Source organism: Pteronotus mesoamericanus, unplaced genomic scaffold (genome assembly GCF_021234165.1).
Source record: "Pteronotus mesoamericanus isolate MK-2021 breed Mesoamerican mustached bat unplaced genomic scaffold, CSHL_Meso_final contig_20, whole genome shotgun sequence".
NCBI classification, from domain to species: Eukaryota; Metazoa; Chordata; class Mammalia; order Chiroptera; family Mormoopidae; genus Pteronotus; species Pteronotus mesoamericanus.
Window position 1 is genome coordinate 45779290 of NW_026555085.1, and position 22809 is coordinate 45802098.

The following is a 22809-nucleotide window of genomic DNA, read 5'->3' on the forward strand; positions in this document are numbered from 1 at the left end:
GTTGCTATGCGGGGCCTTTTGTGGTTCCCATATAAATTTTTGAAATATTTGTTCAAGTTCTGTGAACTATGTCATTGGAATCTTGATAAGAATTGCATTGAATCTATTCTAATCTTTAATTTGAAAGATTAGAATAAAGATTATTCTAATCTAAAGATTGTTTTGGGTAGTATGGACACTTTAATGATGTTAATTCTTCCTGTCCATGAAAACAGTATGTGCTCCCATTTATTTGTATCTTATTTAATTTCTACCACTGACAGTTTTGAGCAGTTAAATTGACATGACAACAATAACTGTTAATAATTAATGAGTGCTAATTAAATGCTAGGAAGAAGCATTCCATGTGCATATTTTTACTTAATCACAACAGCTACACAACAGGAATTATTATTACCCACAATACAGATAAGGAAATAGAGAGTGAAAAATAAAGTGGTTTAACCAATCCCCCACACTTAGCTCACTCCAGATTTGGGGGTTTGCCTTTTCTAGATTAAGTGCCGTAAAGCCACAGTTGTCCTTTAGAAGCACAGCTCTAGCTAGAAAGCCTTAGCACAAAATAGAAGAGGGAGAAGGTAAAAAGACAAGTTAAGAAATCTTTCCTTAAGAGAGATTTAGGAGAGCCACTGGGGACACTGGGAATGGAGAAGAAAAGTGATACAAAGGCTTCTTTGGTACGTCTGCGTAACTGGCATAACCACATTGTGTCGCTGAAGGCAAAAACAAAGGAAAGGGAAAGCAAAGAGTCAAAATTGAACTCAAGGTTTGGAACCTAAAATGTGGAAAAATAGTAATGCCCTGCATAGATATAGGAAAGCCAGAGGAAACTTAGCCTGGGTGAGAGCAAGGGTGGGAGGGGACCTAAATGAGCCTATTGGGGATTGACATGCCAGCAAAACATCTAGTGGAGCTGTCCAGCAGGCAGGTAGGTGTGTGAAGCTGAAACTCAGAAAAGTTCACATTCATAAAAATAAAAATTAAAGCCATAAGATAGATGAAATTGTCAAAGTAGAGGTTATGAGAAAGTTGATGACAGAAACTTAGGAAAATGTTTAGCAGGCAGAAGGAGTTTCTGGCGAGATCAAAGACCCAATGTAATACAACCACACTGTATCACTGGAAGCAAAAACAAACAAAATAATTAATCACTGAATATCTTGAGTAACTAAGACAGAAGTTCGGTTCTTAAGAATCTTAGAAGATGTGCCCCCGAAGTACAAACGTAACAGTGTCACAAGGAAGTTCTTTTCCAAAATAATTGTGCATGAAATGGCTTCATGAGATCTAAGGTGAAAGTGAGGAGCTTGGGCTTCAATTCATAAAGGCCTTCATTGCAGATTTCCTGGCCGTCCTACACTACACACTGCAAGGCACGTGTGTGAACCTGCAGTCCTCTTTACCAAACCAGGTGCTCTACTTTCACTGTGCTTTGACGGGAAAGTATTTGGAGTAACTGAAGTCTTAGTGCAAAAAACTCATACAGGGAAGTAATTATGACCAGTTACCTTTTTAAAAATAATCTTTTGCTTCCAATATAAGTAGCTCAATTATATGAAAGATGCAAGATAATCCACAAGATTGAGTTTGTCATAAAACTAGTTTTCATAGTTACAGCCTCCTGACCTCAAACAAAAATGTGTAAAGCAGTTTCTAATAATCATGTGAGGAGCAACACAGACTGATCATTTGGAAGTTAAAAAGTAATGTTTTGACTTTAATTCTGAAAGTTCATTTGAAGCATTCTTGGTTCATTTTTAAGTCCTGGTCTTATGCAGTTGACAGGAAATCGAAGCAGAAAGATAACATAAACTGTTCATGGTTTCTTCTTTCAGCTTTACTCCCCTGCTGTGTTATGCCACTCGGTGCTTGGTGAGAAATGAGTCTTGCTTTCTAAATGATGCACCAAAGCAGCAGACAGTTGAGTATTTGTAAGTGTTCTGTTAAATTCTACACTTGAAATAGGGCAGAGCACCAAAGAAGGAAATCCTACAGTGGAATAGAAATGAGAGCAAGACTTGGGTATCCTGAAGCAAAGGTAAAGGAAGTTGTCTTCTTCCTTCACTGAATATTTCATGCCTAAAATAAGTAACTCTTCTAGGAATCACATCATTTACCTTTTGTCACTAATTGAAAAGGAGAATAATATACCAGAGAGCTGTTCTATTGGCAGAAATATTAAATAATAAATAAACATTAGCTCCATTTTATTATTCCTCTATTGACTTAAAATAATAAGTTATCATCCCCTTAAGGGTATATTTTAAAATCTAATAGTCAATTTCAAGCACAGTATATCATGAAATTTCACATTAATGTTATACAGAGTTAACAACTGATTTAAGTAATTTCTATTTGAATTGATTATGTCCTTCAGAAGTTGATAACAATAAACAAGTAAAAAGATGCTCAATATGACCTCAAATTTAAAAAATGGTCATCAAAATGAAATATAATTTTTAAACTATAAAATTGTTTTAAAAGATTGACAAAACATAGTACTACTAAGAATTGCTGGAAAACAGGCTCCTTTCTATACTGTTGATGAGACTATAACTTGGTCTAACATTTTAGAAAGGCAATTTGGCAACATCTGAATGAATTAAAATCACATATTGTTTTGAGCCAACAATTCCTCACTGGGGAATTTATCTCATGGATATGTACTTGCTCAAATAATCTTATACTTCAACAAGGAAGGTCACTGCAGGATTTTTATAGTAAAAAAGGAAATAACCTAATTGTTCATCAGTTAATTAATCAATTTACCTCATTTATACTGTGGAATACCATGAAGCTATTAGCAATAATGTTGATATGACACATTTCTAAATAAATTATTAAGGAAAAAAGTAAAGTGAAAAACCACACAGGTGAGTGATATGAGTCAATTTGTTTAAGAAAGGGGAGTGGTGATATACACACAAATATCTGTATATACAGAAGAAAAATTCTTAAGAATAAATAACCTATTTAGTTTAGTGACAGGATGGGACTAGAGGTTAGGAATGTAAGATTTTAATTTTTTAAAATTTCATGTGTTTCTTTACTTCTTGAAAATTTTTCCCAAATATGAATTATGCTTATAATTTTAAAAGTAATGGTACCCATGAGCAACTACAGGAACTGTTGGAACCATGGAATTCACAGATCAAATTTTAAATGAGTTTCTCTTTCCTCTCCACTTACCCTTACATGTATTTTTTAAAAATGCATTCTACTAAGGCAGATAAATACAGGAAAAGTTTTGAAGTCTCTTCTTCTTGTCCCTGCACACATTTTCTGATAGGGCTGTTAAGAAGTAACCAAGTTTATCTGCTTAACAAGTAGCATTGCTAGAGAAGGCATGAGAAAAGGGTTGAAAAATGCACATTTACTGAGAACTCATTTACGTGCCAAACATTCAAATGATTCACTAAACAAAAGCTTTGAATAATTAGGATGAATAGAACAAATTATGAAGAATTGGTTATAACTTTTTTTAAAAAATAGTTTATGCCCACTGGTGGGTGGAGCAAGAAGAAAGGAGTTCAGGCATTTTTTATAAAAATGGCGCAGGGCCATGAGTTGGAGGAAAAGAAAGGAAAGCAGCACTAGACAACCGCAGGTCTGGAACAGTATGATCTGAGGCAACCTGAGGCAATGGGTAGAAATGTAGGTTTCCAGGGCCCAGTTCTCTGAATCAGACTTTCTAGAAATGTGGCCTGATATCCTGCTTTTCAGTGGAATTGTCTAAGTGACCTAAAGTTTAAGAGGTTCTGCTCTAAGATAATTCAGATCCTGAGGAATAAGTCAGGGATAATCTTAACATTTATATTCTCCTTAGATTTCAAGGAAGGTAGCAGGTTCCACATTAAGCAGTGCACTAGATATTAGTGGGTAGGCTCAGGGTGAAAAAATTGAGAAAAGATTCAGTCATGTTAAGAAAATGTTCGGCTTGGAGATTTAGAATCTCTTGAGAAGAAAATTTTTAAAAAATATTGTGACAAAATGTAAGAGCAAAGACATTTAAAAATTAAATGTCTTTAATTTTTAGAAATTAAATTGGACCTAAAGCACAGGTTAAATTTGTGAAAGTTTGAGAAAGTTAGAGCCCACCGTTTTGCCATTCACCTGTTACAGTGAAACAACTGAGCATATCTCTTTTCTCGTTTTTATTATACTATTGTAACTTTTTATTATAGGCAATGTTATTAATAAAACAGAGATCCTCGAACTGTTTAACAGACAGTTGTAAATGAGCTCCTATAGTTTGGAAAGCATCTCTGATCTCCCTATGTAATCTAGGATATTTTTTTTAAAGTAGGGACTCTTCTTCTTTTATTTTGTTTAGATTTACTTTTATACAGAGGGGGAGGGAGAAAGAGGAGAGAAACATTAATGTGTGGTTGCCTCTCATGTGCCCCCTACTGGGGACCTGGCCCGCACCCCAGGCATATGCCCTGACTGGAAGTCAAACCGGTGACCCTTTGGTTCCCAGGCCGGCGCTCAGTCCACTGAGCCACACCAGACAGGGCTAATCTAGGGTATTTTATAGAATGAGGATAGGTATAAATACATATTTATGACTGCCAAATGTAAACTGAATTGAATTTAGTTTAATGGGCATTTACTGACAAGCACAATATATCATGAAATTTCATATTAATGTTATAAAGTTAACTTATCATTACTTTGCAATGTGTCAAAGGGTATTAGAGAAGGAAGGCTGGGCTATAAGACACAGTTTCTACCCTCAAAGGGCTTACACGCTTATGAATAAGGCTTATCTCTAGACTATGATAAGAGGCAAGATGACTGATTCCAAATCAAAATACAGTAAGTTGTAAATCAAAGATACCAGAGTTTTAAAGAGCGGTTATTTCTGTACAGAAAGCGGGACTTAGCAAAAGCAGACCAAATCAGTCAAATCCACTCTGGTGACAGATGTTGTATCCAGACTTCTGTTGTTGTATCCAAGCAAACGAAGTTTTCACAGAGGAGCTCTGAGAGAGGAGCTCAAGAAGATGAGGCTGTTGGAAGAAGAATGGTGAGTAAGAACATTTTTGTAAAAGCGTGGTAGAGGCTAAGTGCTTGGTGGGACTGATCCTGGTCCAGTAAATGAATATAATACTAAATACTCAAATTGATATTAATTGAATTATTATTGTTGTTGTTGTTATATTGAAGAATACATCTGTAAGAATCACTGAACTCAGCAAAACTCCAAAGAAGTTAATGTGCAAAAGTGTGAAAAGAGGCCTCTACATTTCCAAGTTCACCACACCTTGACAGTTATATTTGTAAAAATCAGATGCCACAAAAGTGATGTGCTGGGATGGATTTTCAAGGAGGTAAATGAGATACAATGATTAAAACTTATAAATATAAGTAAAGAAAGGCACTTTCTACATTTCTTTCCTTGTTTCTTTGGAGAGATGCTATGAACCAACTCAAGAATTTTCTAGAGACAGTATATAACATATTTATGGTTACCAGATTTTATTTTGCTTCATTTCTCAATTATTTTCACTTGATTATAAGTTTGAGTGATTGAGGCTTTACTAAAAGTATTTTCCTTTAAAATGTTATTACTCTTTCTCATTCACACTGGCTTTTCCACATATGGAAAGAAAAAAAATCCAAATAGGCACTTCAAACATCCCTCCTCATTTAATTACCCGCTCATTTAAATATATATTCTATTATCTTTCTGGGAAGACATTAAGGACTAAAGTTAATCCTCTTAAATGTGGGTCCAACGTTTCTGGTGTCTTTGGAATAATTTCAATTCTGTAGTATAGCACCTGCCTCATATTTTCAATATTTTATTAGACTCCGCTTCGCTGTTCCTGTAAAGGAAAACGTGCTCCGTGAAAAAGTGTGGTGTACTTAACCGATTCCACTAGAGCTTTAACCTGGGCTCCCTCTTTGTGCCTGTGAGCACAGCACTGCTTCCCAGACTTTGAGGAGGACTTTAAACTGGATCGAGCCACAGATAGGCTCCAGTCCTTCTGGAGATGTAGGAGGCGGCCTGTGTAGAGCAGGCCGCCCAGCCCTTGGGAAGTAAGCAGATTGAGCCCGGGAGCTGCAAGCAGCAGTACCTGCGTCCCGGCCTCCGGGGGACGGACTCCAGCCTCCCCGCGGATCGGTTTCGTAGGCCCGGCGCTCCGCTGCTTCCTGGAGAGGCTCTAGAATCTCTCGGTTTGGAGGCCCCGGATGGCCGCTGCTGCCAGGCCAGGAGCCACAGCCACTCTGCGGGCTTGATTTGCAACCTTGGGTGGAAAAGCCACGGCTGCAAATGCCGGGGCGGAGGTTGCTGCGCGCCAGCGACCGGGGACCGATGACTCGAGCCGGGCGAGCGAGCGCCGGGGCTGCCGGGGGAGCCCAGTCTGGCCTCGGCCAGGTGGGAATCCGCAGACAGGGTTAGCGAAGCAGAGCAGAGCCAGCCGTTAGCCCGACTACAACCCTGCGGACCTTGCTGGTCGCCAGGGCCCACTCAGGGAACGGAGCCGGAGAAGGATAAACGTCAACTCCCGGCGAGAGCTCTCCGCCACCCGCCGGGCTCGCACTGTCTCCCAGCGTGCAGGGGCCGGCCCCGGCTGCGGGCTTTCTGCGGGCCCAGGGTCGGGATGACGTGCGGGGCCTTAGTCCTAAGAGATCTGTCATCTGCAGACGCCTCTCTGGCTGCATCCCTGATGCGGCCCCTGGCTCTGCTAAAAGGTACAAACCAGCTACATTCCTGCTCGTAGGTAGGCCCTGCTATTTCAAGAATTCTAGAGAAAAAATGTGCACCGGCGAGTACAGGTCTGTGCAGCCCAGGGAACTCGTGAGGCAAGGAGGCACGCGCGGCCAGCATGCAGAGACGTTTGTTTCCTCTGGGACTTCCCAGCTTTAGTGATAGCAGGGGTGGAGTAGAGGTCTGTTTCTCTCTCCCAGATTTACTCTGAAATCAAGTATCTTGAGAGTGAAGTGATAGGGTTATATCACGTTCCTAGCAGTCGTACTGTGTCCAAAATGGGTACCCGCGCTAGCCTCACAGAGCTCCCCGGAAACGCAGTCTCTTGGCCCCGGAGTTTATTCTTGCTTTCTCAATGGAATGGGCCTCCGAATTCCCTCAGGACAGCCTCAGTAAGTATATGTGTAATGATTCCCATTAACTGACAGCTTGGACTTAGGTACAATAAGTCAGGTGTACCTGTTGATATGCCTTTTCTATGGGTAAGAACAATTTTTCTGAGTTCTCCAAGACAAGATCGGCCTGCCAAGGGATAGTATATCCAATCCTTCTCATTTAATTAAAAACTTGCACTTCTAAGAGATTTGGTGGACATTTTAGTTAGCGCCTTAGAATACATTCATTTAATTTACATGCATTTTCTTAATAATACACTGTATTGTATGTATTGCCATTGCAGGTCACTCTTCTACAAAACTGTTTCCTCAAGGAAGGGATAGTTTTTATTCACCTTTGATTTTCCCACCAAGCAATGTCTGCACATAAGTACTCAATAAATAATTGTTAAATAATTACAACTCACTCTTAGTCCTTATATTTCTACACTCTGAAACAGATGAATGAACAGGAAGATAGGTCTTAAAGATACCAAACAAAAATGGAAGATTTAGTCACCTATGTGGAGCAACGTTTGCAAGACAACATTAGTGCTCAGAATCAATTTGCTAATCAAATCTCCTTCGTTTTAGGACTATCATGGGCAGGAGGTGGGAATGACCTATAATCCCAGGCTACTTTTAAAAAATTAACATTTGGATATATTTTCCTTTCTTTTCTTTTCTTTTTTTCCTTTTTGTAAATTAGGTGTGGTGTAAGCCATTATGCTTGAAGTGAAAATATGCTTTCCTAACCTTTGATACCTCATGTGTCCTTGGATTTACTGGCACATTTGGTAAATCCCATATTTCTAAGTCTTTATATTTTCGCTGGCATCCTAAGATAACATAAATTGGAGAAACCTGATTTGGATATCTAAAATATTTTACTGATTTGGGTGGGCTGCAAATATTGAAAATCCATCAGCTGTCCTAATTGTTGATTTTTCAGCTTTCGGTGACATTTTTTTAAAAAATAAGATCTTATTTATTCTGCTTTCAGAAAGTGGAGGAGAGGAGAAAGATCGGGAGAGAAACACCAATGTGTGAGACACACATCGATCAGTTGCCTCTCACGCGCCCCCAACTGGGGACCTGGCTTGCAACCCAGGCATGTGCCCTGACTGGGAATCGCACAGGCGACCTTTCTGTCTGCAGGGGGGGCGCTCAATCTACTGAGCCACACCAGCCTGGGCTCAGTGATAACTTTTATATCTTTGTGCTTTACCCTTTGAATGTACAGCTTCTTCCATGAGAAAATGTGTGAGGAACCTGTCCTGTTAACTTGTATCAGTACAAGTGTTTTACTGTTTTATCTGTTACTGGTTTTCATAAAGGGTTCATTTTGTGTCTACTCACCTTACATAATGGCACTTCAAAAACATCCCACCACTGATGCATTACAAAACATTTATTCTGGACAACATACTGTCAAGAACACTTTCTATTAATACTAGAAATCTCTTGAAAAGGATGCCGCACACAATAGGAATTCTTTTTATTTTAAATGCCTGTACTAGGAAAATATACGTCTCCTGGAATATGACAATGAAAAGACTAGGTGTCTCTTCACTATCATTATTTCTGAATTTCTGCAGATCATTCAGTTGTAAGAAAGATAAGCCTCTTTTCTTCTTTTGTGCTTACTAACAAAGTATTTGTTTTATTCTGAACTTTAGGATTAACTACTTGAATTTTTGTAGTACCTCTTCCGCTGTTTCGATCAAGTGCCAAGTATTCATTCTTTCCAGGTTGTAAATAAAATATGGTCCAGAAGGCTATCTCTATTTGCAGCACCAGGAAAAAGTGCTGTTGAATTTATAATTCTGGATTATATTATTCTTTTATTTTAGTGTCAGTTTCTCTTCCTCCGTTGTGATTTTTAATGGAGTCCTTATTCCTTTTTTTTTTTTTTTTTCCTTTGACCTACTTTCTTTTAAGTCCTTTCATATACAACGTGTTTTCTGTGATGGTGATTTCTGTAGTGTGTAAGAGAAAGAATCTTAAATCACAGTGAAACAGATTAGTTGGCTATCACTTACTCTAGAAATTTTTTCGTGGTTTAAAATCATCTTGTTACAAGTCTAATTTTTCAAGCTATGCTTTTCATGCATTTGCTCCGTTCTCCCGATGAGGATTTGAACTTCATTCCGATCTGACGCAACTGTTATTTTGTTGCCCCTCCTAGAAATCGTGTTTCCAGGGGAGAGTTGTTCTTGGGGCTGAAGAGGAGAGTGGAGCGAGAACTGGTACCTCAGACACTAGATTCCCTCCTCCCCAGACTGGTGAGAAGTCAGACAAATTTGACAATTCATACTCTCGCTTTGGTTCTCACGCTTATGGTCCTTGGGTAGGTATTTTATCGTCTCTCTTCCCCTGTCTCTGGCTTGCCTACAGGCCAACTGCAAATGCAGCCCCTACCCCAAGCGACCCACACCGGTCCTCCTGAGGAAGTGGGGCATGTGTCCGTGGAAGACTCCCGGGAGTGGGAAAAGCCACGCCGGGATCAGGACGCTCTCCAGGGGAGGCCCTCCCCAGGATTTTCCCTCGGTCGAGGTGCCCACGTGACCGAGAACAAGCCTGAACCGGCCCGCCCCTTTCGGCCGCTGCTGCCCACTTCCCGCCCGGGGAAAGTAAACCGCGGTTTTCCGCACCGCCCCAACCCCGCCCTCCTCCTTTCCCCTTCCCTTCGCCTCCCCCCAGCTCCCTCGCGCCATTCTCCCCACCGCGCCCCCAATCCTCCCCAACGGGCCCTTTGTACGTGCTCGGCGGCGTGCGAGCGCGCTCGGCACGTGACCCCTCCGAACGTGGCATTGTGTTATCACGTGACCCAGGTGCGTACGCGACGGAGCGGGGTGTGAAGATGGCGGACGAAGAGGCCGAGCAGGAGAGGTTGAGTCGCGGAGGAGGCGGCTGCGTCGCGGAACTGCAGCGCCTGGGAGAGCGCCTCCAAGAACTGGAGCGACAGCTGCGGGAGAGCCAGGTGCCGGCCGTGGAAGCGGCCACAGAATACTGTCAGCAGCTGTGCCAGGTGAGAGTGCCTGGGGGTCCCCTCCCCCTTCCCCCCAGCTAGAAGGAGAAGAGGGCGAGCGAGCGCCTGGTGGCCGAGTGGTGGTCCTTTCTGCCTTGGAGTCATTGTAGCCGCCGCCGGGGCGGGAGCGGGGAGTGCGGGGAAGGCGCCTTTGTGTGGGTGCCGTTGTGTGGCTGCTGTTGTCCGCAGCTCCCGGCTGGGGGAAGGGAGTTGTGGTCTGGGCGGAAAATCCCCCTCCCCTTTCCTTCCCCGAACTCGGGCTGTGCTGTCCCCGAGGCCGAGGAGATGTAGACTGCGAGGACCGGAGCCCTCTCCGCCCCAGGGAGAGGGTAGGGGCCAAATGGAGGCCAGGTCCCTGTCTTCCTCCTCTTCTTATTGTGCACTGGGGATTACCGCGCCCCCCGCCTCTGCGCTTCTGTCTCCTACTCCGAAGGGCCTCCGCCCCCTCTGGTTTTATTCCTCTGCCTCCCTCCAGCTTTCATCCGTCCCGCCCCCGGCTTGGTCCTCGCTGTCTGCAGGCCTTTGTTGTTCGAGTTTCGCTTTGGGATTGAAGGGGCCTTTGTTGACGTTCAAGAAGCAGTCCCTGCCGACCCCTTCTTGCTGGGCGAGAGGTTGGGGTGAGGGGCGTGGAGGTTGTGTCTTCCTGTCTTTGCTTTCTTGATGCACCACTTCCATAGCAAAGGTTGCTCTCTTTGCCAAATAGGAGCTGTCTCTGTATGTGTATCCTGGGCGCGAACGTCCCTGTGGATCTGCTTTTCCAGAGTCCACTTCTCTTTTGCTTTCACCCTTCGAGTACTACGGTTGTCTCTGTCCCACCCTTCCTCCATTCCCCCCCGCCCCCCCCCCCCCCCCCCCCCCATTACTTTGAATCTTTCCCGTTTTGGCCTCCTGGTGAAACGGAGAGGACTGATGTTCTCGTGGACCCGTGCTCAGGTCCGCTTCAGACCTTCCCTTCCCTTCCCTGCACAAGGACACTGCTTTCCAGTAATTGCATTCTAACCAGGATTTAGAACGTTAGTAACATTTTGATAGAAATCGGAGCTTCTTGGGTCTACATTTGGACTTGATTACGAAACTTCCAGTTATGTCTGAGATTTCAAGGATGCTGCTGGTGGTTATGGTGAAGATTTTGCTTAGATTGTCTTGAGGAAAAAGACACGACTTATACAGGTCACCTTTAGAGTTAGCTGTAAATGCATAAAAAAGTTGTTTTGTAAAGATACGGAATTTAAGGTGGAACAATGGTGGACCATTTTAGCATTTCAGAGAAGATTCCATTTCGCTTAATTCCTAGCCTCCAACTTCTGAAATCTTTCTTTTATAAGATCAGGAATACTTGCTACCATACAAAAAATTCTCCATTGCTGTATGTTCATTATTGTCACTAATTATTTGGTAGTGGTTCATTATCTTAAAACAAAAAAACAAAGCAACTTTGTGAGATAAGTGATGACTTGTCTAGGAGGATGTATATATAGGCAATGTGAAGGTTCCCTTAGGGTTACCAGAGTCTGATAAATACCTATGGCAAAATTAGAGATCCTGTCATTCTTTTGAATCCTAGTTTCGAAGAATTGTTGGAATTTTCATATTTCACTACCCTGACACTACCCACTCATTCTTAATTGGTCTTTTAGATATAAAGACTTATTTTAGATATGAAAATAAACTTCAATAAGATACCCATAAAAGGAAGTCTTTCATTTATAAGTTAGGTCAGCTTTTTTAATCAGTGAAAAGTATTAAAAGTCTCGCGATGCTGAAAGATTGTTATTTTTCCCCCAGATAACAATGTCCATTGATGGGTTTAAGGCTAATTATTCTAAATACTCTTAGCCAGCAATATTTATAAGCAGGATTAATAGTTCTGGGAAAATGGAACCGTATACAAGTTGGGGTTTTTTGAGGGCATGCGACATTATAGAGTTTTCACTTTAAAAATATTGAAAAGGATGAAACAGCATTCTTTTTTTTATTGGTATGAAAGTAATTTCCTATTTTAGTTTTAAGTTAGTCTTACAGCATAAATTGTTTTTATTGACCAGTGCTACATGAAACATTAATAAAACAAATGCTGGGTTTGTGGATTGGAAAAATAATGAAAGAGTCCTGCACTAAAATCCCACAATAATTTAAATGCATTTGAAAGTGATCTCCATTATTTATAGGTTCTGAATGTATCTAAATGATGTTTGATTCCCCTCTAGAACATTTTGTATAATTTTTTAAAAAGTAACCTGTTAGTGATCTTGTCAAGTGGGAGTAACTTGAAACAATTGTATCTTTAAAAATGTATCTGAGCCATTATTACTTAACCTTTTGATATGAGTTGAGCAAAACAGTAGTTAACAATTATAGAATTTTTGGAGCAATTTAAAAGCAGTACTAGAAATTGTTTTGGTTTCTGACCCTGAGGTTATCATTTAACGTTTTCTGCCTGAGCTTTTTACTGTAGAACTGGGATACTCACAATACTTCAAGAGGGCAAAGATGAAAGGATACTCATTTGTCAGACTCGGTGGGCTTCAGAATTAATGTTTTGTGTTGTTGATGGTTCATACATGTGTAATCCTGGTTGCAATTTATTTTAAAGTGAGTTTATGTTTTGAATTTTTATCTTGGTAAAAGGTGAGCTTCTGGAGACTATAAGGAAACCGACAAGTATAGAAGTTGCTTACACTTTTTAGTTTATTGATTTTCTTACTTTTTGAATGAGTCAGGATAACAGATTTCTCAAATTCTGAAAATAAAAATAGCAGTTAAAGACATTAAGTTTTTCTTGTGTTATCAGTATTGTTTGCCCTTTATATTGGATTGCTTCCTGGAAGCATGTCCCACTTATTTACATCAACATTTGCTTGAAGCTTCATGGGGAGGAGGGGAAGATTGTATAAGACGGGCATATTGGGAATGGCTGTCAAAAAAATCTTAAATTTTGTCCTGGCTAGTGTGGCTCAGTGGATTGTGTGCTGGCTTGGGGACCAATGGGTTGCTGATTCGATTCCCAGTAAAGGCACATGCTTGGGTTCTAGGCCAGGTCCCCTGTTGGGGGCTTGTTAGAACCAACCACCCATCAATGTTTCTCTCCCTCTCTTTCCCCCTCTCTAAAAATAAATAAACAAAATCTTTTTAAAAAATCTTAAATTTTCTTATATCTTTAGAGGCTAGCTTTAGTCTGGCTAATGTAGTTGACTAATTAGTTTTCTTACAGTGATTCCTTGCATTTGTTTTGGGATCATTACTATATATAAAAATTGATTATGGTAAATAGAAAAAGTTCTTGGACTATTTATTGTATTAGACTGGGCCAGTATTCATTCACTCATTCAACACTGTTATTGAATACCTACATTATGGGCCAGGAGACCAGGATCATGGTGTCCCTGGATTCCAGGAGTCTATATTCTCTGGAGGAAGGTAGACAAATAATCATAATTAGCTGTGATTTGTATCTTTTATTTCTGAGATGGGTACAGTATAATGGAGTATTATTTTTTGGAGGAATTTAAAGAAGCATTCCAAAAGAAGAATTGTCCTAAAATTATTTTAAAACAGATACTAACTTTAAAAGTTCAGCTATTATAATAGTTGAAGAAGGATATTTGGGGGGGGCATGATATTGATAGTATTATATAGTGGGATGGATGACTAGTTGATTAATATGAGTTACAACTTTAACTGGTCATTTATCTTCTGGTGGCTGATCATTGTTTTAAAAAGTTGAATTGCAGTTGTGGAAATACGTGTGTGTGACATACACACACACACCCTTTTTAAACCTTAGTTTAATAAGCAGTGTTTTTCAACTAACTGGGCTTAGTATTTTTTCTCCCTGCATTTCTCTCTTCGAGGGTATTTGGAAATAAGTGGGGTCAGTTGTTTGGTCATTGCAGTGATTAGGGATGTGATACTGGCATTTAGTGCCTGTGGGCCATGGATGCTAAATTTTCTTGAGTGAGCAAGACAATTTTACCCCATCAAAATCTCTCCCTCTCTCTAAATACCGACAGTGCCCTTTTGAGAAACATTGAACAGAATGAAAAAAATGTATTAGGATTTTAAAAAATCATTATGTTCTTTTCATGTTAAGATAATATAGTTATATTAAGAAATGTAGTTAATCTGGAACAGGTCCAGGTTAGTGCTATTCAACTATATTTAAATTCACACTAAGCTTGCAAAATCAAGAAAATTAATACTTCCTTAGCAGAAATTACAAGCAATTATTTAAACAATCACTAAAACAACTTACTTTTACTAGGTTAAAGAGAGGAGCAGATTCAACGTACTTAATTGTCCTGACTTAAACAGAGATTTGACCTTTTGATATAATTTAATGCTGTACTTTTAAGAAAGCGTTTAATGCAGGGACTAAGTTTAGGTTTTTGCAAGGGATGAAAGATACAGGGGAAGTCAGTAGGATGTATGAGGTCTGTCCGGAAAAAGTCCAGCCATTGTTAACATTAACAAGGTTTGCACAATGGTTTGCACGATATTGATGTAGCCTGGCAGCCAAGGAGAGTGGACTGGAATGTGCATGCGTGAACAGAGACTTCACTTTACAAGTCAGTGGGGATGGTAGACCCGTTGAGTGAGCAGGTGTACTGTGTGGCCATCACATTCAAAGTGACTGAGCAAGTGGAGCAGCATATATACATCAGATTTTGCGTTAAGCTTGAACATTCCTCCACGGAAACTGTTTGGATGATTCAGAAGGCTGAAGCTGTGGGCAACTAGTGACTGTGGCACCTTCATCAGGACAATGCATCACCTCTGGTGCAGTTTTTTGTTGAAACATAAAATGACCAAGGGGACTCAGTCCCCCTGCAGCCCAGATTTAGCATCCTGCAATTTCTGGCTTTTCCCAAAACTAAAATCACCTGTGAAAGGGAAGGTTTCAGACCGTCAGTGAGATTCAGGAAAATACGACAGGGCAAGTGACGGTGATTCCAATAAAGGATTTTGCAGAGTGTTTTGAACAGTGGAAGAGATGCTGGGAGAACAGTGGGAGGTCCCAAAGTGCCTACTTCGAAGGGGACTGAGACATCGTTGTCCTGTGTAGTGTTTCTTGTATCTCGTATCATCTTCAGAATATCTTTTTCATAGTACATGGCTGCATACTTTCTGGACAGACCTTATAAACTAATAAGGTAAAATTTAAATACCATTTCAGGATGACAGTTGAAGTCAAAAGATAGTGTATCATTAAATAACAGATTTGCTTTATTTTCTGTTCTCAGTTTTTAAAATTGAAAATGTAGTTCATTCAAATGGTTTTTAAAAATTCAAAGACCAAGAAAGGGAATACAACAAAAACTTGATCTCCTTCCCACCCTAGACCTCCAGTCACCTTCCACAAAGATAGTCCCTCTAGTAGTTTTTTTATGTATATTTCCAGAAATAGTTGCTCTTTAAAAAAAATTCAAGATGAGGACATACTCTACATTGCATCTTGTTTTTTCACCCCAAGAAAGAAAGTGTCATTGGGGTTATTCCATAGCTGCCCATGACTTTCTGTTTCAAATGGTATAATTCTAGTCTGTGCTTGTGTCTTAATTATTCAGTTAATTATTGGAAACTATTTAGAGGAATAAGTTAATTTTGTGTATAGTAATTTCAATAAAGAGTTCAATGTGAGAAGTAAGCACATCAGGCTGAGATACCAGAAGGCTTCACTGAAGAAGTAGAATTTGAGCTAGACTTTAGTACCTTTACTAACTTTTCTTCTTAGTGCCTTATTGGTATAAGAAACAAAAATTGAAACTATTAGGAGAGCCACTGAGTACTTAAATTTTGTAGTTAAAATATTTCTTTGTATGTTTTTGTTTCATCTATTTGATACATGTTGTTTCCTCTCTTTATCTGCATGTTTTGTTTAGCTTTTAGTGTCAAGAATTTTGAAAATGCTTGACCACTTTTCCTAAAAAACTATTCTTTTGATTATTATTGGATATCTTAAGTTAATTTGTAGGACACTTGAAATCAGAAGAAAAGATGGCTTACTTGTTAATTAGTGATAATTACTTTAGGTATTAAGGGAGTAATAAGTCATTTAAATTTTAAAAGTTTAGGTAACGCTCAGGGGAAATAATTTTTAAAGTGTTCATAATTAGTATGATTGCATGCTGGAGATGGTAAGTTTCACTTTTCTACCAATTTTAGCAAAGGAAAATTTTACCAAATTATTGCTTGCCTCTCCTTAGCGCTTTTTGGTCCTAAATTAAATTGGGGGAAGAGAAGAGGTATTCTGCAGTTGCTCTTCACAGTATTTTATATGCCTTACCTGCAAAGCCAGGGATTTTTAATACTATACGAAACTTCCGCTGTGCTTATTTTCCTTGAGATTCTGTCAAAGTTGAGAAATCATCTTATTTTTCACAACTCCCACACATAAATCTAGTTCTTAAAATTAGCCAGTTAAGCACTGGTCATTGTGGCTCAGTTGGTGAGAGTGTCCATTGCCCCATGGACCAAAAGGTTGCAGGTTCAATTCTCAGATAGTGCACATACCCAGGTTGCTGATTCAGTTCCTGGTTCGGGTGCATGTGAGAAGCCAACTGATTGATCCTTCTCTCTCACATCGATGTGGATGTGTTTCTCTGTCTCTGTCCCTCAGTCTCTTTCTCTTTTTCTCCCCCCCCCCCCTCTCTCTAAAAGCAATGAAAAAAAAAAGTCCTCTGGTGAGGATTTAAAAAAACAGTAACAATCAACATATGAGTAGCTTAATTTATAAAATGGAAAGTTTGCTTTTCATTAATGTATTTGTCATATACCCCATGTAGCTTTTAACTATGTGTTATTTTCCTGGAGAGCCTCTTCATTCATTGTTTCTCTTTTGGCACTTGAGAGTTGCAAAGTGCACCTTGATTTATCATCCTTACCAACAATTTGGAAAATACTACTTTTAAGGGGGATTACTAGGTTCAATTTAGTAGTAAGCACAGAGGCAGGCAGTTCTAAGTTACGAGGTGGCCTTCTAGACTAGTTGATTCAGAGCATTCTTACATTTTACTTAGAAAAAGTTAAAATACAGTTTTAAATTTCTTATATTAAATGCTAGAAACCAGTATTCTGTCCAAGGAATCCAATTTGAGAAATACTGATGCATAGGATAAAATACACATTTAAGTTTGAGCCCAGTGAAAATATTATTCCTTAATAACACTTTTAAGGGAGATAATATTAATACCTCCAATTGATGGATAAAGACACAGGCACAAAGCCAAGCCTGATGTCCCCAGAAAGTAACATACTTGGAATTAAAATCATAGTTCAAAATGTATACTTTTAGTTTCTATGTAGTACTAGCTTCTCTTATTCCCAGACTCTCAAATCCTAGGTTTAAAATTTTGGAAAAAGGATGTGTATTCTAGGAAAATAATTAAAAGATGTGCACAAGCCCTGACTGGTGTGGCTCAGTGGGTTGGGTATCATTCTGCAAACAGAAAGGTTACTGGTTCCATGCCTGGGTTGCAGGCCAGGTCCCCGGTTGGGGCATGCAAGAGGCAAAGGATCGATGTTTCTCTCGCACATTGATGTTTCTCTCCCTCCTTTCCCACTTTCTAAAAATGAGTAAATAAAATCTAAAAAGGTGCACAAAATCTAATATAAATAAAGATTTGGAAAAAGAACAGTTTTCAACTGTAAAGCCAATAATCTGACACATTTGTGCACAACAGGTAATCTGCCCTCCACCCCCAAACAAAAAGATATTTTATAATGAAATCTAATCCTGCTTTTTCTAAAATGTAGGCTTCAAACAAGTTGGTAAATAAGTTAGTTATTTTTCAAAGTAATAACAGTAGATGACTTAAATTACAGTTATTAATGCTCTAAAATTATACTAGGCCATTATTATATATATAAAACATCAAATATGTTTCTACAGTAGTCTCAAGTGCAAATGAAAATGTCACTTTATATTACAACAGTCATTCTAAATAACTGTGTCTTTGATCAATTCTTACAACAACAGTCAGGGTCTACATCATCTCCAGTTCAGGATAAAGAAACAAGAAAAAGTTAAAAGTACATGCCATGGGTCAAAAGAGACAACTTTGTTAAAATTAAAAGTGTCCTTAGAATTCTAGGCCTTTAATTCACAGAATCTAATGAGCTGTCAAAGTATATATGAAAGAATTTAGAGAGTAGATTTTTTTCATTAAGTAAAACAACATCTATACAAGAGATTCTTGAGGTCGTGGCGGGGGAGCGGGGATCAAATACCACGAAGTGCTGGACATTTTGCATATTATGAGGCTGGCAGCACCCAGTAAATGTTAGCTATTCGTATATTTAAGAGGGCTAGATCTGAAATTTTCCCTCATAAAAGAACATTAATATACTCTAGTTTCTTGTCATCTAGGTAGTAGTTTTCAAACTTCAAAAAATTAGAGGAACTGCCTTTCCCCCCAAAATCTTACTTGATAGCTCGATGTATACAATGGAAAAGTTACCTCTGCAGAATAGCTTGACAAGTCTTAATCTAGAACATAACAGCATCATTGCTAGAGGATGCAAAGGGAGTTCAAGTATACTTTTCTGACGTTTTCTTTTTAAACGGGGGTTTTTCTTACTTTTCCTCACACTGCTGCTTCCTACTCTGTACTCTCCCAAGATAATGAAATGTGTTTGTTTTGAGACATAATAAAACCATCCCTGAAGACTTTCATGTGTTTTATTTAATTTTGAAAGAAGTTTAATTGTGCTGCTTATTCTTGTCTTGCATACTAAGACATTAAATAACTAATTTTATTGTATCTATGTTTTAAAATTAGTTTATTTCTCTGGAAGCATAGCACTTGACGTGCATGTAGTATGAATGGAGAAATTGTACCTTATGAAAGGAACAATAAATACTACCATATTTTGCCATGTATAATGTGCATCCATGGTTTTGCACACATTATACACAGGTACAATGATCCCGTGTATAATGTGCATCCTTATTTTCCCCTCTAATTCGGGCAGAAAAGTGCACATTATACATGGCAAAATACAGGTAAGTGCTAATGAAGCTTAAGGCACAAACAGTTACACAGACATACCCAGTGCTAATACTTAATTCTTTTTAAAAATTTATTAAGAAGACCTAGGCATATACGTTCCCCCAAATCATCGTCATCTTATATTTTCTCTGAATCTTTCATTTTCTTCCTTGGATTTCCAAAGGAGTGGTTGTTCTCTGGAAAGTGGATCTTTTTATCTGTGCACTTGATACTTCACTCCCTCAGAAAACCTATCCACTTTCCTCTGTCTTCATCAGTTTTCTTTCCATCCATCACTCCTGTCTTTTAGCCTGTAGACGAGAGAGAGAGACTGACTTTTGCTTTGGTCATCTTCAGATTTCTCCCTTTTCTCTAATCCCTTCTCTCCACTTACGAGATTTCTGAAAGAGATTTTCTTTAATTCTTGTTTTCTAATCATTATTGTCAGACTTTTTGGAAAGGTACTATATTTACTGCTTCCATTTCTTACCCTTCCTTGCAGTTTGAATTCTGTCTCTCACCACACTTAGGAAAATGTTCTTTTAAAGGTCACTTGCTTGGCATAGCTATAATACTTTATTAACTGTAGACCTGAGTGGCAGTCCAGCAGCTCTGACTACTTCATGTGCCTGCATACCGTTTTTAAGAATATTTGTCAGCATTTTAAAAAATCATGTTTTCATGTTGAAATGAGGATGTTTGGCCTCTCTTGGAAAATCAGAAGACCTGGCAATGTTGGACTCATGGCTACAGGAAGAAGTTGCTACCAATTCAGACCCTGTGGATGTTTAAAAATGTTTGTGATCCCATCTTAATTTCATCTTCCCTCCATTTATTTACGCTGTTCCCCTGATACTGCCTTTGCGACTGCTCCTTAGTTGTCATCTTTAAAGGGAAAGCAGTTCTTTGCTACTGTAATTTTTTTCCCCTGCACGTTTCCTTTATAACTCACAAATCACTTCTGGTCAGGCAATGTATGAGGGCTTTTTCCTGCAACAACAAGCAAGTTTCTGACACCAGCTGGATGACCTATAATTTAATTGTCATCCGAAGTGTCAGGCAGATCTTACAGATTAAAGGCTCAGTCCCATATGACTGCTCCTCCCCACCCCTCACTTCAGAGACCAGTCACAAGCTCAGGTTATCACGCGTGCTTCTGACCAGTCTCCTCCTCAGTTTAATTTGCCAAAATGGATCACAGAACCTGGGGATAGATATACTGTGCTTATGTTTACGAGCTTATTAAAGAATGTGAAAAAGAATACATATGAACAACTGGATAAAGAGATACATAGGTCAAGGTTTGGGAGAGTACCAAGGGCAGGAGCTTCCATATCTGTGGAGTTGGGGGTACAGCATCCATATGCATGTGTTCATCCTCCTGTGAACCCCACTGTTGGTATTTTTATGGAGGCATGACTAATTATTAACTCCATTTCTAGCCCTTCCTCCTTCTCTGGAGGGTCGGGGGTGGGGCACAAACTTCCAAACTTTTAATAATGGACTTGGTCTTCTGGTAACTAGCTCGCCTGGAAGGCCCTCAAGAGAACACAAGTGCTCTTATCACTTAGGAATTTACAAGGGTTTTAGAAGTCCTATGTCAGGGATGGAGTCAAAGACAAATATTAGAACAAAAGATGCTTCTAGTGGTCTTACCACTTAGGAAATTAAAAGGGCTTAAGGGGCTCTGGGTCAGAAACCAGGGGCAGAGACCATTGTATATTTTCTATTATCTCATGTCTTCACCAACTCTTTTGCCTGCTGGAAACACACAGTAATTATTAGCTAGTATTAATATATTTAAGGGGGCTAAATTAAAAATTTCACTCTGTGCGAGAGAGATTTCTGCAGTGTTCTCTTCTTTTCATTCTTCACTAGTGAACATCAACAGTTTTCACCACCTCGTTATGACATCTGACACAGGGCTCCCTCAAGTGGCTCATAATGACCTGATTGATAATCCATGCTTTACATGCTAATCTTCAGCAGTCATCCACTCTTACAGCATCCCTGTTACTCACTCTGGATGGGATTTCCAGGTGTCCATTGTTTTAAATGTTACCACTTTTCTTAGCCCTTGGCTCCTACTTGTAACCATTTGTGAAACTCTTCCATGCCATGTTCTGTAGGTACTTCTAAGTAAACATGTCTGAAATTGAACTCATCCACTCTTCTTTTCACTCCCCCACCCTCCACCAAAAAGAAAGCCTGTTGGTGGTGGTGACAACCCCACCTCCTCGAGGATTAGGTTTTGAAATCTTGATCTATTTTATCTCCCCCTTCTTTCATCTCCATAACCCAGTTGCCAAGTTCTGTCAATTTTATTCATGCAGTGTTCACTGTATCCTTTTCTGGTTGTATCTGATATGTTATCAATGGCCATTTAGTTTCTTTAAATAAGAAAATTGAACAAGAACTTTTTTTTTAAATGAAGGTACTTTTCTGTCTTATCTCCTCCCATCTATCTTCTGTATTGTCACTAAGATTATCAGTTATCTTTTCAAAGAATGGATATTATATTCTGTCCTTAAAGACTGTAAAAGGCAGTGCAGATTAAAGAGTTCAGATTTTGGGTTGGACGCCCTGAGCTGAAATCCCATTGCTACCATTTCCTAGCTTTGGGCTCAATTTCTTAACCTATTGAATGATAATACCTATTTCATAGGGTTGTGGGGATTAAAGGAGAGATCAGCATGGTGTCCATCACATAAGTAAGCGCCACATAAAATGCTATTCCATGAAGAATACAATTTAAGCCCACTGGTATTCTTACGTCAGGGACTCCCAGTGGGCCAGCACGGCTAATTGGCAGCCATGTCTCTTACTTTCTTTGTAGCCTTTGGCCTTTACAGCCTGTTCTTACAATACAGTTTACATATCCTCCCACACCTTTGCTTTGGCTTTAGCTTTCTCCTTTAGAGTTTCCTTGTGTTGTCAACCCCATTTCTGCACATTTCTTTTCCTCAATCTTTGGTAAGATTATTAGGTATTACTTACTACATTTTTCATGAGGCTTTCCTACAGTCCTAAATGAATTTAATGGCATATTCCTCACCCATTTTTATTGGCCTTTGTGTGTTTTCTGGCTGTTATCATAGTTTCTCTGTATTGTGATTGTGTTTGTCTCCTTATCCCTTCCCATCAAATTGGAGCTTCTTAAAAGGAGCCATGCCTTATTTTACTGAATCATAAGTAATTAAATGTTGTTGAATGATTGTCTCCCCTTTTTTCCTTGAATAGGTGGTTTTTAATTGTTGGAGGGAGGAGTGAATTTTATGCTCATCAAGAGGCCATTACTTAACTGAAATTAGATTTCTTGCCGACCATTCTTGTTTCATATCAGTTCTGACATTGGGTACCTATGTTCAGTACAGGCAAGGATTCAGGTTGATAAAATATGTATAGTTCTTATAAAGCAATCATAAGTATATGAGAGAGGGGGAGAGAGAACATCATTTAATCTTCAACAACTCTCTTTAATAGTTACTGTCCCTAATTATATGTAGACTGCTGAGGCACAGAGCAGTAAAATAATGTACCCAAGTCAAATAAATAGGATTTAATTTAAAACAAAAGCAAAAAAAAACCCCAAACTTCCCCAAAGCATTGCTTTTTCTTTTTGGAAGGAATTCATAGGTTGCTGGTGGTTGAAATTTGTTTTATAGGGGACAGAGAATGTTTACCATAATAAATTTTAAT

General features: G+C 39.3%; 1 protein-coding gene across 1 annotated transcript in view; it reads left to right on the top strand.

The window, feature by feature from the left end:
• Positions 1 to 6057: 6057 nt before the first annotated feature.
• ZNF292 (zinc finger protein 292) overlaps positions 6058 to 22809 on the top strand; it is an 88901-nt gene continuing 72149 nt past the window's right edge. The window contains exons 1-3 of the mRNA XM_054569683.1: positions 6058 to 6702; positions 9281 to 9377; positions 9490 to 10123. Coding sequence (XP_054425658.1) covers positions 9956 to 10123 — 168 coding nt within the window. The 5' untranslated portion in view covers positions 6058 to 6702; positions 9281 to 9377; positions 9490 to 9955. The remainder of the gene's footprint in view (positions 6703 to 9280; positions 9378 to 9489; positions 10124 to 22809) is intronic.